Raw genomic sequence first — 19,695 nt, 5'->3', positions numbered from 1 at the left:
GGAAAGAAGCGCGATGCGCTCCCCTCCCCAAGGAAGCAGCGCTGCAGCAGCACTCCCCAAGGAAGCAGCAGCAGAGGCAGAGGCGATGGCACAGGGGGAGACACAGACACAGTGAGTTTGGCACTGTGGGGGCATAGATCTATGGCACTGTGGGGGCATATTTGGCACTGTGGGGGCATATATCTGTGGCACTGTGGGGGCATATTTGGCACTGTGGGGGCATATATCTGTGGCACTTCGGGGGCATATGTGTGGCACTGTGGGGGCATGTGTGGCACTGTGGGCATATGTGGCACTGTGGGGGCATATGTGGTGCTGTGGGGGCATATCTGGCACTGTGGGGGCATATGTGTGGCACTGTGGGGGTATATATTTGTGGCACTGTGGGGGCATATCTGGCACTGTGGGGGCATATTTGGCACTGGTGGCATATGTTTGGCACTGTGGGGGCATAGCTGTCACTGTGGGGGCATATATGTGTGGCGCTGTGGGGGCATACCTGGCACTGTGGGGGCATATTAGTAAACGGCATCAGTTGTGTGTCAGCGGCGTGTGGGGCCTAATTTGTAATGGCCATTACGGTGTGGGGTCTAATGGGCATCACGGTGTGTGACATAATGTGTAATTGTCATCATGGTGTGTGCGACATAATGTGTAAATGTCATCACGGTGTGTGACATAATGTGTAATTGGGTACTTCTTTACTTTCACGGCGCCACTAGATAGGACAGATAGGATACTAGATAGGATACGATTTTGTATGCGGTTTGACATAAGATATCGCATAAGATATAGGATAAGATTTACTATCCATTTCATTACCCCACTATCCACTAGGGCGTGGAGTTGATATTATATAGCGTGGCGAGCGCAGCGAGCCACCAAGCCCGAAGCTTGGCGAGCGCACACGGATGTTGTTTCAAAGCAAGTCCCCAATATTGCATGCAATTTGCATGCAATTCCATAAAATATATTCCGTGTCCGCTCGCCACGCTTCGGGCTCGGTGGCTCGCTGCGCTCGCCACGCTATATAAAATCAACTCCACGCCCTAGTGGATAGTGGGGTAATGAAATGGATAGTAAATCTTATCCTATATCTTATGCGATATCTTATGTCAAATCGCATACAAAATCGTATCCTATCTGTCCTATCTAGTGGCGCCGTGAAAGTAAAGAAGTACCTGTAATTGTCATCACGATGTGCGGCGTAATGTGTAATTGTCATCACGGATAAATAGTGTATAATGATTTAAGTAGCCTGTCATTGTTTGGCCTTGATCTGTGAGGCGTACTAAGTCCCTGTGTGGCCTTCAGCCGGCCAACTTAAGTGCGGGAGGACAGTGACAATTCCTGCGGTAACCAATGTCTGGTCATGCATTGTGTGATGTAAGGTAATTGTTTTCCTGCTAGACCACGCCCTTATATTAAGACACACCCTTTTTAAATTAAGCCACACCCCCTATTTCGGCGCGCACCTCCGGTGCACGCAATTTCCTCGATACCATGTTATGTATTTGGTTGGGGGGGGGGGGGGGCGCATTTTTTTCCCTTCGCCCTGGGAGCTAAATTGTCTAGAAACGGCCCTGTATATATATATATATATATATATATATATATATATATATATACACACACACACAAATAGACAGACAGACAGATAGATATATAGATAGATTTGGTTGCTTCTAGAACCTTGTTTCCTGGTCCCCCCTGAGCATCAGTTTAGAGTGGATGCTCAGATAGGTGATGTGATGTCCCCCAGCAGAGTTATCAGTTGGAGCCACAGGAGAAGTGCATAGCTTGCTGACAGCAGGCTTCGGTTGGCCTGTGTTACACACACACTGCTGTATATTCAGACACAGCTAAGGATTCATTTACATAACACAATTTTCTGAAGTTACAAGGTTCTCTCTGAGTGCTGCAGAACGCCACTCTGTCCAATTGTTACAGTCACACCAATAAGGGTCTGAAGAAGGGAGTTGGTGTGGTTTGCTTTCCCAAAACAAGAGAAGCAGCCCTCTGGCTATACTGGGCAGATCTTGCAGAGAAAGCATAGGAAGGAAGAGGATTTTCGTCTCAGGTCTGAAATTGTATCTTATTTACTACAGGGGAAGAAGAAGAAGCTGTTTGCAGTGGTACAGGGTGATGGCCGGAGGCTTGCTGCACAGCCCCTGCTCCCAGGTCTGGTGGTGGGGCAACTCAGCTTACTAGTGCTGGGTGTCTAGAGCTCCAAAGCCGGGAACTACACTCAGGATATTGTTAAGCTCCGTGTCTCCCTCTCTGCTGGGTTTGCTCTCTGAAAAGAAGGACTCAAAGCCAGGATAGTGCAAAGCAACAAGCTGCTGTATTGTACTGTGGAAGCTCCTGTTATTATAGGACTGCTTGTGTGGGAGGAAAGAATACTTAGCAAACAGTGAGTATGTGTGTACAGCATTTCCCTATCAAAGCCAGTTTCATTGAGCAAGTGCATAAACTGTTGTCTAATTCACCAATCACTGTATATGTAGCAATACATTCTTACAACTACTCATCTCATATTTTTATTAATGCACATTTGCATAAAATTTCAGTTTAAATAAAAGTAATATATTTTTAAAGAAATGAATAATCCACTGTAATATATTATTCCATCAGTAACTATATATATATATATATATATATATATATATATATATATATATATATATATAAATTTATGTAACATACATATACTGTAAAGATAAAAAATAGTAGTGTGTTGTTCCAGCTAACAAAAAAATATAAGTTCTAAAATGCTTAAAACATAAGCCGAATAAAACATGTTTTATTCGGCTTATGGTTTGAATTATTATAATTTTTTTCTGATATATAAGTATTTGAGGCAAGATATTTTAAAATTATATAAACACATAAATATACATCTATATACTGTAAAGTATCCATATTCTTTCAGTATTATAATTCTAGAAAATTGAGCAGCAGTTTGATATGAGGCCCAAGTACATTTTGTCTCCCATTTACAGTACACAAGGGAATACTGTAAGACACAGCAATGTTTAAAAAAAAAAAAATATTAATTTTTATTTTTTTTGGAATTAACTTTTTTCTACCTCAATGATTACTTTTTTACATGTTTGCTTATAATTCTATATAACCTAGTGCCAATTGATAAGATTGGTAGCTAGACAGACAGACTGACTGACTGACTACTGTAACACAATCTATCAGTCTATCCGAGTTATAATTATGTATGTTTTTACTTTACTACGTATGCTATTTTTAATGAAAATCCACGTAAGCAGATTTTTTGGTGATATGATTCTCATGTAAACGCATTTAAACAGAAGAAAATTACTCTGGCCTGTTTTCTTTGGAAAAAATCAAAAACACAACTCAACAAAAATCGCCTGCATGTCAGCCACATTTATTTTGATAAGCCCTGTCCCTTACATTTTGAAAACATCTTTGCCTTTGGGGGAATATTTAAAAAAAAAATATTTAAGATTATAGACATTTTCGAAAAATTGCTTCAAGTAAGCAAAAATACAAGGCTTGAAAACCCATAATTTTTGTAGATTTTGCTTTGAAATTTCAAATCCCTTCCCATTTGCAGTTTACGTTTCACAGAACATTATTAACTTTTTTTTGGCTTAATCCAGGGCTTGCTGTCAGGCGCTTTTGATTTTGTAATTTTACAAAGTATAATAAACACAGAAAAAGTCATGAATTTTCCTCCGCATCCTGAGCTCTGTGGTAGGGAAAATGTGAGAAAATGTGAACCTAAAGCCTTGTTTGATGATCTCGCGTAGCAAGTCTGCCTTCTGGAAATAATTTTTGGAGGTTGAAGTGCATGGTATTAACAGATTTAATGTGGCTATTCAATGGATTGGTGGGATACCATGTGAAGTTTAACCCTTTTGTTGACACGGTGGCCTGGAATACGCCTTTAATTCCTCCCAGCCACACAGCGGTTAACAGAAATTAGTCTGTTCAGCCAATCAGTAAAATTTCCATCTGTGAAGAATTATACGTTTAATTAGCAAAAAAACAGGCAACGTAAAGGACCTCATTACCTAATCAGAACTTGAATTTGCCAGTCCTAAATTCATCAGCAGAATTTTTCCTTGTTTGTATTCAGAGCCGTTTCAGAAGCTGCTGGCAGACACTGCTGCAAATGCAGCCACTATACTCTATACTAGCTAAAGGAAAGTAGGATACGTTTCGAGCCTTTATGGAAATATACTCTGTGCTTTTAAGGCTCTATTATAGCCTTTAGGCTTTTTTCCCCCATTTTTGTTTTTTAATGGCGCAAGCTGTTTTAGGTCAAAGGGATTTCTCACAAAGTGGAAATGTTCCATGTGTCCATCACTTATCAAGCAATAAGAGTGGGATCGCTCTGGAATAACACATACGGTGGTGAAAAAATACATGTCAGCACTAACCAGAGATGTATTTTCCCTGTCTGCTCTCCCCCACCGCTACCCTTCAACATCATAATTTTTTTTTTTTTGCCACAGATATAGGGAGCACAATGGATGGAAAGGCATGTGAAGTGTAGCATTTTGTAAACTGTAACTAATTTTGCTCACATCTGTGTCTAATTGTTGTCTGCCTTCACATTCTTAAGAGTCCATTTATTTTCTCTGGGCCACTATGTGGATTCAGCTGACCGGCCTAAGTGAGGATTAGTTGTCTTAAAGTTATTTTGATTAAGGAGTCATTTCTTCTTAATCTGGTAACACATGTGGTTCAGATACACTCTAGATACACTTGGATACCTGCTCTTCTTTTCGAAAATGTAGATAGATAGATAGATAGATAGATAGATAGATAGATAGATAGATAGATAGATAGATAGATAGATATCAATGTTATTGTATTTTCTGAATGTGCATTTATGCATTGCATTTTGTTTTGTGTTTTTTGTTTGGTGCGTGACACATATGTATGTGCATGTGTGCAAATATATATATATATATATGTGTGTGTGTGTGTGTGTGTGTGTGTCTATATATAATAGTATGCATACTATAAACTAAATATAGAAATAGATAGATAGATAGATAGATAGATAGATAGATAGATAGATAGATAGATAGATAGACAGACAGACAGACAGACAGATAGATGCAGATGGGGCCATGCTCATCATGGCTCTGACATGGTACGGCCATTAACTTTACATTAGTCAAAGCCTAGGGTGCCCATGCAGCCACATTGCAGCCATGATGAGAATGGTGCATGTGTGTGTGTGTGTGTGTGTGTGTGTGTATGTGCATGTGTACTGTGTGTGTTAATATATATATATATTTTTTTTTTGTTTAATATCTCATTGTGTGTATGTATGTATATATATATATATATATATACACCCACATATAAATATAACTTTTGTGCTGGAGGCACTCCTGCAAACCAATGACTGCGGCAACAAAACTATAATCTGGTGCCCTCCGTGGCGCAGTATAATACTGCTGTATTGTAGAAGAGAGGGAGGGATGGTGGCACTCGGTAACAAATAAATATACCACACTGTGGGTTACCAACGTTTCTGAGCCTCTTGGCTCTTTTATCAAGGTGCAGGATATTTATATATATATATATATGTATATATATATATATATATATATATGTGTGTGCTACTTTGAGTGTGGTATTATTAATAGCCATTTGAAGGCCTATAATGCTATTGTGGGTGGAGTATGAGATACCACCCTCCAATGTGGCACTGCTTTAAGGAGAACACACACGCACACATATGAATGAATATAGTTTGTAAGGGCGATAAGTGAAATTTGTCTGACTGCCTATATTGGAAATGCTTCATCTCTATCTTTTGTGCTGAACTCATCAAAGAGACGTCAGTTCAAGATGAATGGAAACTCACATCAAAGTTTCTGGACCTAGACTTTTAGACAATACATTTCTGTTGCCAGTGAAGAGTTTGTTTTTGCTTCCTAAGCCAAAAACCTTTCTTCACCTTGGTTCTTATCGCCTGTTTGCTGTATACACTGCCTGCAGTAATGCATATCATCAACAAACTACTTATCCACCAAACCCCCTCACCAAAACTACTCTAGATCCAATCTTTGAACCGAGCTAAAAGCAATACGCGTGAGATCCACAATATCGTCTACAATGGAGAGGAAACAGGCCACGCTGCTCTGTTATACAAACTCAAATGGCAAACCTATATAAACACGCATACAATTACGTGTCCTCTCTATGAAGGAGAACATGGCATGTGACTTTTCTGTTGCAAGTGCTGATTAAACAGCATGCAAAATTTCACATGTTTACATTGCATTGCTCTGTTTATCCCATGTGTGGTTTCCTGGTTTGCCCAATTAGGATGAGCAAAATAGAAGTATTGTGCAATTACCCCGGGGTAATTTACAGCACTGCTTCAACTTCCCCAGGCAATCCCAGAATGTGTGCTGCTCGCATGGACATGTCGAATAATAAATGAAGGAAAAGTGAGATGATAAGATTAGGGTACCATTAAGTGTTGGAGGGGGGGATATGTTTCAAGAAGTGATAAGAAGATATAAGAGATTCTTTAAGGAAGCTACTGTGGGTTTGATGCTTAGCTACTTCTGTCCAGTCTGCTTACTCTGTTAATAGCTACTTTTTTTCTAAGCACCTTGTCCTAACTACCTTTGAAAAACTGCTTTGCATGTTGATTGGGGGAGGGGTAATCCATTTTGCAGCTGTCATAGACCAATGATGAATCACTATCCTTGCCATTTGGCTGCCTTCCCCCTGACGGGGAGTGAGAGGAGGGGAACAGCAGGGAGAATCCACAGCTCAGACTTCTAACATGAAGACAAAATGATTTTACTGCCACAGTGTCTTCTTCTACTTGTAGTTTCTGTCTAGCATCAGTCTAGTTCAACAGTCCTGCCACTATCATCTCAGACTGAACCTGGATATTAAAATAACACCATTTGTGTATTGTAACTTCTAGGTGTAAAATTAAAGAACGCATACAGCAGGTCAGATGTTGCGGCTTCACCATATCAAAGGTAAGAACACTTTTTTCATTTATTTTATTATAGATTGTGGTTTCTCATGTCTAAGATCTATTTGCGAGGTCTGCTTTCATTGCTTGTTCCCCAAAGTCTATTAAAGAGAGAATAATGAGGTTTTTTTTTATACAACCGTCAACACAAATTTAGTAAATGTATTATTTTATTATTGTGTTGCATTAATTTTGTTTCTGAAATATCTAAGAAACTCTGCAACATACTCAGGATCTTGATACTTACAATGTGTGCTATATACACAGATATCTCTGTACAGGTTTGTACCAATGAATCCAACTGTCCTAGTTTGATCTTTAAATGAACACCCGCGGCCTTATTGTGTAATTTGGACATTTGCACATAATAATATGTTTGGTTACATTTCAACTCATTATAAAGTCATTTGCTACATTAAACAAAATTAACAGAAGCCATTTATGTTCTAGATCACCAAGCACAGTTAGACTTCAGTGTTATAATTAGTCTAGCATATTCTATCTATAAATAGCAATATTAACTGGTTAGCAAAGTCTGTTCTGCAAAAAACACACAAATTGTTTTCTTATATCAAAAGTGAGTTGTTTCCTATTTCTGAAATCATTGCTGAGTGACATATTCCAATGTAAATTTATATTTAATTTCATTATAGTTGAGTATAGTTATACCTACCTTATATATCCAGGTAATAGGTTAACATTATAATAGATCGTATTCTTTTTTGAAATATTGTCTATAGTTTTGAAAATTTTTGTTTTCCTTCCTTAATTTCTATATAATTCCCCTTACAGTTTCTAACTGATTTGTTTATAGAAAGTCTAAAAGCCTTTATGCTGAAACTCATTGTGCTTCCCTGTCTTTGCCTAAATGACAGCTGAACTACAGTTCTGTACTAAAGTAGTTTAAAGCCTCTATGGATTCACTGTATGTTGGCCTTATCCTTTTTCAATTGGACACGCTTTATGTAATCCGCAAAGCAAACAACTGAGCAGACATAATAATGTTTTAATGCTGCATTTGTTTCAGCGGAAACAGAGGAACAATTAACTAGTTTGCCAGAGTAAACACGTGCATCATGAATACCCCATTTGCTGTCACAGGACTGCAGGCTACATCAATTGCTTCAAGTGTTTGTAGACCCTTTAAAACACAATTGGATGATAAATCATGGTAGCTTGTGAGTGCTGAGAGCTAATTCAATGGCAGTAGGCTGTTTGCACTAATCGGTTGATAATGCAGATAATTGACTATATTAGTAAGCAGGAGGAGGGCTGATACACTACCATATTGAATGTGTTCAGTCACATTGGTCACACGTAAATAACCTCTGCCTTGGCACAATAGGATCATTATCATTCATTGTAATTTTATTATAGATTTGAAAGCACCAGCATCTTTAGAGCGTTGTATAGTGTGATCCGTGAATTTGCAGAGTGTATATTCTACAGATCATTAAAAAATATACAGTTAAAAATGTACAAACGGCCCTCAATAGCCAAATCCATGCCAAATCAATCACGTTATTTAATTTAATCACGTAAAAGCATAAAAATAGAAATAAATATTCTGGAATGCAAGAGTGGATTATTGTTTCATAATTAGAATGTAAAAATGTTTTTATTTTATTTTTTTACTGCAAGGCCCATATAATTTATCATAACACCAAATCTTAGTTTTACATAGGCTATAGTAAGAACACAGTTGGCTTGTTGAGTTTTCATACTGAGGAACATATGTTACAGCAGTGCACTAAAAGATCATTTCGGTGGTGGTAAATCAGTAGGAGATTAACCATGATAGCTGTCCATTGTATTCATGGCTGAAATTGGCTTCCTTTCAGGTCTATGGAAATGCAGGATCTAGCAAGTCCACATAGTCGACTTAGTAGCAGTAGTGATTCTCCCAGTGGGACAAGCCTAGATAACTCTCACATAAACAACAATTCCATGACACCAAATGGCACAGAAGGTAAGTTGCGTGAAATCTTTAGAGTCTCTCAAGTCTCTTTTGCCTTTAACTGATTACATGGAATCTGTAGCAAATATTCATTTGTGTAAAAGAGATGTAAAAAGGACACTGGCAAATCGTATAGACCATTTAGCTTCTGAATAATTGAAAACAGAACATAGATTTCCATATGTTAGAGAAAATGAATGGTTTCTCTAATGCATGATGTACAATTAATCAGGTGTAAATGAATACAGTAAAGGCCTTAGATATATGTTCCTTGGAGTCTAAACTCTAATTCTATGGATATGATGTGTTACCGGGAGGCCTCATTTAATATCTAGACACGATTGTACCGATAATCTGCTGAGCCTGGTCCGACACATATAAAGTGTCCGTCTCTAAATTATTGATTTTTTTTTTCTTGATTATACACGGATCATTCAGCTGCATGGAATTCACTTTGGGTGTATTATTACATGACCCTCTTGGGTATAAGGTTTTAGACATCAGTAAATATGAAATTAATAGATACATTTTAAAAAAAATCTGCCTTGGTTGAAACCAAAAAGTTGGTGTCAGAGTTTATGACCTGTGGATTATTTGAAACCTCTGACCTCCAATTCTTCATCCAATCACTGACTTCCTAGCTCTGTAGCAGATAAGACACACGTCTTTACAAATTAGCAAAGTGACACATATTGAAGTCATTGATTGTCTTCGTGATTGCAATATTTACATATTATTGTACAGAAATGAGAATTCCCAGAAGGAGCAGGTGACCTGTCTACAATAATGCCAGTCTTTCTATTTTACAAATTATGAATCTATTGGAATTCCAAAGATACTTTTTTATGTTAGCACTGGAACAATCTATATTTTTGCACCATGTGCAATCTGAAAACCTATTCTGTCCTTGTATACTTTACGTCTTTTAATAGTTTGCAGATTGCTTTACTAGTTCCTAACATCTAGCAACCTACTGTAATTAAATTATTTTATACATACAATGTTAAGAACATCATTAATACATATATTGTAATTGCCTACAGGAACTCTGTTCCAATTCCAGAATTGTATATATTCAATATAAATTATTTTGGATTTGTTAATTAACATTATTGACAATATCTGACTATGAGAGAGATCAAACCTTGGTGAGAGAGAAAGTGAAGAGAAATAAAGTCAACCAATCAACTTTTCAAACTGAGCTGATTGGTGTTTTTTCTCTTTACAAGTCTTGATACCCCCCCACCACCACCACCACCACCATCGCTATATCTGAATAATATGGTCGATATGTGAATGTCACTGAATTTTCCTGTTCCTGAATGAATGGAAGGGAAACTCTTCCAGTTACTTTTATCTGCCTTGCTTAATCCTACATCCAAAGCTAATGTAAGTAATGTACTTGCTGGATAGGCATTTGAACATCAAGATTACAAGTCAAAATATAGATATCCGAAGGCAACATAATCAAATATTAGTAACGGTATATGGAGTGTAGCAGAAAACAAGTAATGCGTTCCAGTAGGTTCAAGCAGGAAATAGGCTTCCTGAGAAGCCTTTGGAGAATGAGTTTGACATTTGCAAAGACCAAGGAAAGGACTAGAACGCCAAATGATGTAGCCTTGACTGCCATGGATTGGATTCTCATTATAGCTAGAACTTTGCATGGACTGAAAGGTCAACTATGGTGACCCCTGAGAGCAGATGTTTTTCAGATTTAATTGTGCCTATGAAAAAAAGCAGTAAACTGACCCTTGTTACGCTACTATTGTTATGGGCAGGTTTGTTTATTATTATTATTATTATTATTATTATTATGTCATTATTGAAAGTACACTTGGAAAGATTGAAGTTGATCAGTCACAAAAGTGATCTTGACCAGGGGAAATGCCTACCGTATATATGTCATATTAGCAAGTGTATTGTGGGAAGCTTGCAAAGCTCTATCATGTGTCTTTTAAGCAGAATTGAGATAGCAAATAACCAACATCAAATGAACTATATGTTTTATTTTCTTGAATGGGGTAAAAATAGTTTCTCGTGCTGTAACCTAAATTAGTATTTAATGATTCATATGATGAATATTTCAGCCAAGTTATGAGATAGAATACAAACAGAACGATCAAGTATCATAGATTCTGCATGACATGAACTGTACTCATTCATATAAATATCACCACTCTAGAACCTTCACATTTCACTATATTGTTCTACAACAACTTGTACTTTTTTATTTTTACACTGGCTGGCTTGTTGTTTTCCCTACATACTGCCTATAAAGCAGACACATCTGTCTTGTTTGGAATCCATCCTCTTCCTTTCAACAAATCAAAAGCTTCAATGAACAAAAAACTGCCCCCAGGTATTACAATGCGCAGTGCTTCACTTATTCATACTTGTTCAATTTCACACATAATTCGTAAATATCTTTAAAACAGGGGACGTGACCATGCTATACATAGTCTGCATCAAGGCAGAACCTATTTATCCAGCAATGATCGTCGTACTAGGATGTCGATTTCAAGGTTTGAAATTGAATGGTTTCAAAGTTGCAAATTGCAATGAGTGATTGGCTGGTGCATGTATAGATTAAGTACAAAACTTTTACTGGTTCTTACTTTACATAACAAATTACAGTCACACCCGGATCAGGAATCATGTTATTGTACTCACCAACTATTTTTCATTACCTGTACTTTAATGGTAATAATATCGGTAATAATATCTATTGTAAAAAATATACATATTAATTATTGTTGTCGGTTGTGTACTGTATATTATTACTACTGTGAAAGAGAGAAATGTATATTATATTGTCCTTTATAATGATCTTGCCCCATAAAACAAATCATTAACGAGCGCTGTAATATCTCAACATAATCCAAACATGGATTATCACTTGACCACAGAAAAGATCGGCGTATCAGCTTTTTATATAAAAATTCCAGTATTTCAGATTGGATGTAATGTATTGCAATTCTAGCTTTGCGAGTCCTTGCCAGCATGACTGTTCTTCGTTATTCAGAATTAATGTAAATTTTTAAAAAAATCACAAAAATATCCCAAATCAGTTAAAGTTGCAGATTTGTAAAAGTTATTAATTTCTTAGCTACGGTATAATTTTAATTAGTATTATCAGAATACATCTTTATATATTTTACAGAAACAGTATATTTTATTGCTCGCTATTTTTTTTTTTTTTTTCATTTATGGTATATTCGTGTTTGTATGTATGTACATAATGGTTTACTTTTAACTTATGTTCATAGATAAACATTGCTAGTCCTTAAAGTGAAATATAAGCTGCTCTATAAAGAATACAATTTCCTATATTGTAAATAAGAAAGTCGTTTATTTACTTTTTACTCTCTGCAGTTAATTTCTGCGTTTTCTGTTTTAGACTTTTCAAGTTCTACATTCTTTAGTGAGAAATGTATTCCAAAAAGTTGTTCTGGGCTATACATCTAGTGAAACCAGTCGGGTGGCCATGTCCCACTAAGTCCAAAAAAATAATTATATACTCAGAGAAGTAGTATTTAAGGAAGCTATGTCTAAAATGATGCCCGACGGGTTCTTTTGTTTGCCTTTTGCCTTCAGGGGACAGCATGACACTACTGAACACTGCAGACTGGTTGCTAGGTGCTAGTGCGCAGACCGCTGCAGGTTTGTGTACTTTTTTTTATAAACAAACATGAAAATATTACCATGTTTTGAATGGCATTACTGTAATCTTTGGGGGCGTTTGAAATATGTATCTTTGTGTATTTAGGAATTTGAAGACGTTGTGCTAGTAGCGTGTACTGTACATGTATATTTTGGGGAAATTCCTTATTTCTTTTCCTCAATGTACAGTATGTGAATGTTCGAAGAAGCTTGTTAGAACATAAGATATCACAAAAAATTCTGTGATTGCAAGAAAACATTTGTTATGCCTGTTTTATATTCCTCCTGTAAGTGCAAGTTTTCTGGTTCAAGGCAATAAAGGTCTGTATAAATAATAAATGATAAGTCTGGCACACACACTGGCAATGGCATCCATTGGCATCCATTGGCAATGGCATGACATCACAGATTGTTTAGACCCTAAAAAAAAACGCGCTATTCCGATATTAATGATAAAAATATGTTAGCTCATTATTTTGATATGAGGCTAGTAGGTGGTCACTGTCAGCCTAAGTGTGCAATTGCATTACAACCACACTAACTGGCCCAATGTGTTGCAGAAGTTAGCGTTTGCTCAAACCAAGTGCCAAATGGCCTTTTCTCAACAAATCTGGCTACCCATAGGCATGAATAGTTTCAAACGTTAACATGTTGCTCAGACAACACTGCAGGGCCAGCTAACCTCTGACCAGCTTAACTGACTATGTTTGCAGGAAAAGCAGAACATTAGTAACTTTTAATTAATAGATAACTATGCAAAGTCTTCTGTACTTGCTTTTCCTTATCTGGATGGCCTGCCATGGCTATTTTGGTCTGACCAGGAGATATTTTCTCTTGCTTGTGTTGGGGCTTTCTCAGATTGTTTTGGATGGACTTATCCATTATCAATATTAGGTGCTAAGTACTATTATCAATATTAGGTACCAAGTAGTTAAGCCACCTTAGTGTTCCTAATGGCTACCTAGTCTAAAACAACCTTGAAATATCATCTAGCTCCATAATCAACTGTATGATTCAACAAGAGTAATTGGGTAAACCAATTATGATGCCAGAAAATCTATTCGTATACAATAAATAAAAAAATAAATTAACACAAATGTAATAGGGTGAGATAATCAGAAAGTGAGAGATTTTGGTAGAGTTTTTTCTTTTTTTTTAAACGCCAATCATTTACATGGCAAAATCAACCTGTTTTTTTTTCTGTGTGTGTGTGTGTGTGTGTGTGTGTGTGTGAATGTGAATGATTGTAGCTTTAAAAAACTGGGAAAACTCTCCCAAAATCTCTCACTTTCTGATTCTCTCATCCTATTACATTTGGCCCATGGTTTTCACTTTCATAATGTCCTGGTGAGAGATTATGTATGTCCATTGAACTTCATTTTTGTATGCATCCTCACCACGTGAAGAAATGAAAGAAGCATACTGTATATAGACACTGTGGGTGAAAGTTAATAGGATGAGAGATGCAGAAAGTGAGAGATTTGGTAAGTAATCTCCAGTTTATTTAATGCGGCAATCATTTACACTACAATACCAGTTTGATTTTGAAGTGTAACTGATTGCTGCTTTACAAAATCTGTAGGTTTCTAACCAAATCTCTCACTTTCTGAATCTCTCATCCTATTAAATTTCACCCTGTATATAGACAAATATTTTGCTTTGCAGTTAGCAACGGTGGTGACAAATCTTATACATTATATGATCTACAATGCCACAATATTGGATTTTCATTTGCTTTTTTTGTATCTTTATGTGGTCAGGACACATAAAAAAAGGTGTTGAATGGTCATATACTCTCTCTAGGACATCATGAAAGTGAAACCCACTTGTTAATTTAAGTCTTTATTTATTGATACATATTCATTTTATTGCACCATTTTTGCCCAGTTGGGTTAACCTCTTGTAGAATTATACTGTTGATTTTGGAACTAGGCGATACTTCAAGGTTGGTTTAAGACTAGGCAGCCTATAGGGCGCACTAAGGAGGTATAAAATAACCATTTTTGAATTGATAGTAAAATTATTTAAATCTATGTGATTATCTACATTTGTGAGAATCAAATTAGCTCTTCATAGTGGATCAAGTTTAATTTTAAGTGGAAATATGCAAACTACTTTTGTATCAGCATTCATGATACAAATATCTACTGTAAGAAGACAGAAAGGAGCGCTACGGGGTGCCATGGTGCCTTCAGCTTGACATGTTTGTGTTGGTTTCTGCCGTTACAACTAATTGTTCATATTGTGTACAAAAACAAAGTCAATATCACAAAAGCATCTAAAAAGTACTCTATTTACCAAGCAGCATGAGCGCAGCATAGCACTCACACGTGCAGTACATGTTTGTTGTTTGTGCCTGATTAAATTGCATTATCTATAATTTAGACAGGGTCAGTTACATCTGTATATTGAACACTTTTTCTTATGGCATCAGCTTCTATTGTTCTAAATAGGTCCAGTTAAAAAAAAAAAAGTACACAGCATTGTTTATACTGGGATACATCTGTAATAAAAATGGTTTCTGTCACCTAATGTACATACAGTGCAGGCAGCTAGTATTCCTGGGAACGCAGCCTATCAATTCAATTGGAACTACTGAAAAGTGCCTTGTGTCTAAATGATGCCACTAATTTCTAGAGAATTAATAGTCAGCATTCTTATGTGTATTTTTCAGTCCACACAATGGCTGCCTGCTGTGTTTAGGCGACAGGTGCACTGTAAACCTGCCGAACACATACTACTTCAGCACCTATTAGCTAGTGTCAGATGTAAATATTAAAGCCAATTGCTCATTACACATATCTGAAGTGTAAGTTCCATTTATTACATTGAAGATCTACCCATAAAACATAGAAAGGTAACGCACTCAAATTACCCGATCTAATGCTACCTTGTAACCTGAAATCGTAGTCAGAATCTTAAATATTAGTCATGAGGCCATATTGTTCGCTACACAAAGTATTGCACAGGTTAATCTAGCTATAAAATAGGATATGGACTTAGAATACAGTATAACTTGTTATTTGACCCATTATGTAGTTATATTACTGGTTCTAAAATAAATTTACTGCGCATGGGGAGCTTAGTACAGTGTCCTTGTAAATTCAATCTAATTGTAGATTTAAATGAAGACCAACTTCTATTGGCATAAACATATTGATTCAAAGTATTTAAACCCAGCACTTTGCAACATGATTAAACTGAAATTAAATGAATGAAACAATAATATGTAAACTAGACTATTGTATCTGGTGAACTCTGGGTCAAGGGTCTATCCTCTCTCCGTAACCACCCGCCACCACACTAACCCTTCCGCAGCTCCCTATTCTCTTTCATCTTAGTAGGAGCGGTTATCAGAGGAGGTGGGCATGTGGCATGCACCCTCGCTCCTTTTACTCTTTGATTCTGCCACATACGTAGATCAGGGTTAGGCAATGTCTTATTTTTCTTTGGGTGCCCAATTTTTCAACATCAATAGCCGATCAAAATCCAGAATGCCATTACTATTGCAACATTTACAGAAGTAAAACATAGGTATTAAAACTGTTAGTGGCATTCCTTTTTTAAGCCTGTTTGCTCAGATTAGGTTGATCATTTCTAATCTAAAAACTAAGACAGGATTCTGAATTTTGTGACCAGGGCTAACTGTGGCAGTCCACTCCCCAGAGTCCCAGGCTTGGCTGGGTGTGCAGGCCATACTTGGATTTCATGGTCTAGCTCACTCAAAAAGGTATCCACTGTATGGCAGATGTATTAAACCTGGTTAAAAAAAAGTGGAAGGTGATAATTCATTAGCCAATCAGCTCCTAACTCTCAAGTTACAGGATGTGTTGAAAAAAATAATTTTAGAAACTAAATGGATGCTGCGTTATTATCTGCTCCTATGTGTAGATGAGGGATGGACACAAAGTTTCCACCCTTTGGCACAGGTAGAATACTGTTTGCAAATATCTGCTGTACGAAATGCAACGAGTGCAACAGTATTCACAAAGCAAAAAAAAGGGTAATTTCATTGCTTAAATTGGCCACAAACCTCGGATTTTGTACTTTGATGGATTAAGCCAGAGCACAGGAAAATTTAGTCTTTTTTTTTGTTGCCTGTGAGACATATTGGGCCGTAGGTACCACCTCTGTTACACCAGGTAGTTTACAGTATTTTACTACTTAGAAATATATATATATATATATATATATATATATATACATACACACAAACAAACTGTATATATGATATGATTGTTTGTGTGTGTGTTTGCTTGTTTGTTTGTATGTATGTATGTATGTATGTGTGTGTATGTATATACACAAGACAATGTTTGCCTTTGTGTGGTTGTGTGCATTGCTATTGCAAGAAATAACATATCTCCTACTGTAGATTATAAGAATACTGGCAAGTCCGATCGGAGTTAGGTGACCTGTATAAAACCTCAAGGCTGCTTTTATATGGACACAGATCTCTATGGTGACTACTGTTGAGGTATACTTAGCAAAATTAATAATATACATATGATAATATATATATATATATATATATATATATATATATATATATATATATATAGTATACACTTGTCAGTAATATATTTACAAGTGGTTAAGTGATGTTATTACAGCACACACACACACACACACACACACACTGGTGTAATGTTTGTGAGCTCAGTAAGGGTGGGATGTACTAAGCCTCGAAAAGTGATCAACTAGAGAGTGATAAATCAGCAACCAATCAGCTCCTATCTGTCATTTTTCAAACACAGCCTGTAACATGTCAGTTAGGATCTGGTGGTTTATCACTCTCTCTTTTATCACTTTTCAAGCTTAGTCCATCTGGCCCTAAAGCTTTAATTGTTATTGAACAGGTAACATATGGGCAAAGCATATTCAGGACCTACTTAAGGGCAGAACAACTGCGGCAAATGTCTTAGGTGTAAGATGTTAATTATCCTATAGATAAGTTACAGACATCATATTCTGGCTTATTGTCCAACATACCATACCATGCTAGCAATAAGTAGTGGTAGTGTTATTACTTCAGTGTTTTTTGATTCATATCCATCCCTCACATAAATATTCTTTATGTCCTACAGCCCTGTACTATAAATGTCATTATCTGCTTTATTAGTCCCATAAGGCAGATGGCTCCCAGAGAGGTCACATGACATGTACCTACAATATGTCTGTTCCATCTATGAACTCTGGCTTATGCTCTGTCCACCACATGACTAAAACCATCAGGCCTTAATCGCTGCATAGCCAATAGTAATATCTACTTATTCTAACCATGGAAAATCAGAGAGTGCATATGGGTATTCGGGGTCCAGGCTTATTACACCTATAAAGTAGCAAAAATACCAGTCATCTGCGCGTATAAGATATAAAACTATTGAACATAAGACTACTGTAGGCTGTTTACTGTTAAAACCAAAGGTTGATAAATGCATATAATACATGATACAGATATAGGAGTATATGTAATTACCGGAAAGGAAAGGTTTGAGATTTGGACGTTATAGGTAATGTCAGGGTTTTCTCTAGATTTCAAGAGCAATCTATGCTTCGGTTCTTTAACTATACTGTGTGATGCAATATGGTCCCTGTGTAATCATTGTTCTTGTATTTTCAGTTAAAACAGAGCCAATGAGCGTCTGTGATATTGCTGCCACGACTGCAGACGGGTCTATAGACAACTACTCAGGGTCAGGTAAGAAAAACAGTATGACAAGATCTGGATGTCTCTCCATGTTTATTAAATGCCTTCAATATTATCATTGAAAATCAGCATCTGAACTGTTTATCGTGTATCCAAGTTGTATATGTGCATCCTTTATGCTTCTTAGTAAATGTGCAATCTATTATCCCTAGTTTATGATATCACACTAGAAAAATAGCTCTAAAAGTGTTTCACAATATTGAATGCAACCTGCCTTTAAATGCCAATCAGTGTTCCACCTGGAAAGCTGCCAAGAGGGGCATAAAATATGCTGCAGCATGTTCCCTTACTAATCTGCTAAAATGATTGGATGGCATTTAGCACCTGAATACAATTGGACGTGTTATCTGCAATAAAGAGAAAATAATGCATAGGTAGGTCGGAAGCTTTACATAACCAATCAAATTCCTAGGAACCATTTACATCACTGAGGGGCATATGTATAAAGCAGTGATAAGGGAGTAGAAGTGATAAAGTGCCTGGTACTTTATCACCGGCCAATCAGCTCCTGACTCTTAAGTTACAGGCTGGGTTTAAAAGGGGACAGTCAGGAGCTGATTGGCCATAATTAATTACCAGGCACTTTATAACTTCTCCTCCCTTATCACTGCTTCATACATCTACCTCTAAGGCACTGCCTGACTAATACTTACGAGGCCTGTCTTTTATTCATGAGGGACTGGCTTCTGTAACTTATATTCATGTTGAATAGCAATGTGGAAAACTTAATGTTCAGCGTTACTGCAGTGTAGAATGTTTGAGAACAGATTTTTTTGGACAAATCGATTTGTTATTGCAGATGATGTATATGTGCCGATTTTGTGCTGGTGTAGTACACTACTATTGTATTGGAGCTATGCCATATCGATAATATACTATTGAAGCACATTTGTGTTTATCCCTGGACAAAGTAATTAAAAAATAACATGAATCCAAAATAGGATGTCTGTTAGCTAGTTAGTCATCACTGTATATAAAAGGCGGTACTTGTGAGTTATCCGGGCTGCCGATTTTTTGATTGTATGCCTTAAGTTAAGGCATACAATCAGATGCGATGCGATGCGATGCGATGACCCGATTTTTCCATAGGAATCAATGTTAAAATGGACTGAGTCCATTTTAACATGGAATTCAATGGGAAAAAGGGGTCCTTTTCATACCCCTACTATCCAAGTGGGCATGGAGTTGGATATAAACCTGTGGCGAGCGTAGCGAGCCACCGAGCCCGAAGCGTGGCGAGCGAACGGTATTCTGTGTCCCCTCGCGGGGCTCGCTACGCTCGCCACGCTTCGGGCACGGTGGCTCGCTACGCTCGCCACAGGTTTATATCCAACTCCATGCCCACTTGGATAGTAGGGGTATGAA

The 19,695-nt window shown here is 37.1% G+C and overlaps 1 protein-coding gene across 6 annotated transcripts in view; it reads left to right on the top strand.

The window, feature by feature from the left end:
* The first annotated feature begins 1,796 nt into the window (after positions 1 to 1,796).
* The window catches only part of EYA1 (EYA transcriptional coactivator and phosphatase 1), a 106,487-nt gene continuing 88,588 nt past the window's right edge, over positions 1,797 to 19,695 (top strand). For 3 of the 6 annotated variants that reach the window (XM_083187241.1, XM_083187242.1, XM_083187240.1), the window contains exons 1-5: positions 1,797 to 2,413; positions 6,947 to 7,004; positions 8,842 to 8,969; positions 12,555 to 12,620; positions 18,244 to 18,321. In XM_083187241.1, the coding sequence (XP_083043367.1) occupies positions 8,846 to 8,969; positions 12,555 to 12,620; positions 18,244 to 18,321 (268 nt within the window). In that variant the 5' untranslated portion in view covers positions 1,797 to 2,413; positions 6,947 to 7,004; positions 8,842 to 8,845. The remainder of the gene's footprint in view (positions 2,414 to 6,946; positions 7,005 to 8,841; positions 8,970 to 12,554; positions 12,621 to 18,243; positions 18,322 to 19,695) is intronic. The other 3 variants (XM_083187245.1, XM_083187244.1, XM_083187243.1) reach the window with 1 other exon arrangement.

The sequence above is a fragment of the Crinia signifera genome, chromosome 5 (genome assembly GCF_055691185.1).
Source record: "Crinia signifera chromosome 5, ASM5569118v1, whole genome shotgun sequence".
Classification (NCBI taxonomy): domain Eukaryota; kingdom Metazoa; phylum Chordata; class Amphibia; order Anura; family Myobatrachidae; genus Crinia; species Crinia signifera.
This window is presented reverse-complemented; position numbering and strand designations above follow the sequence as displayed.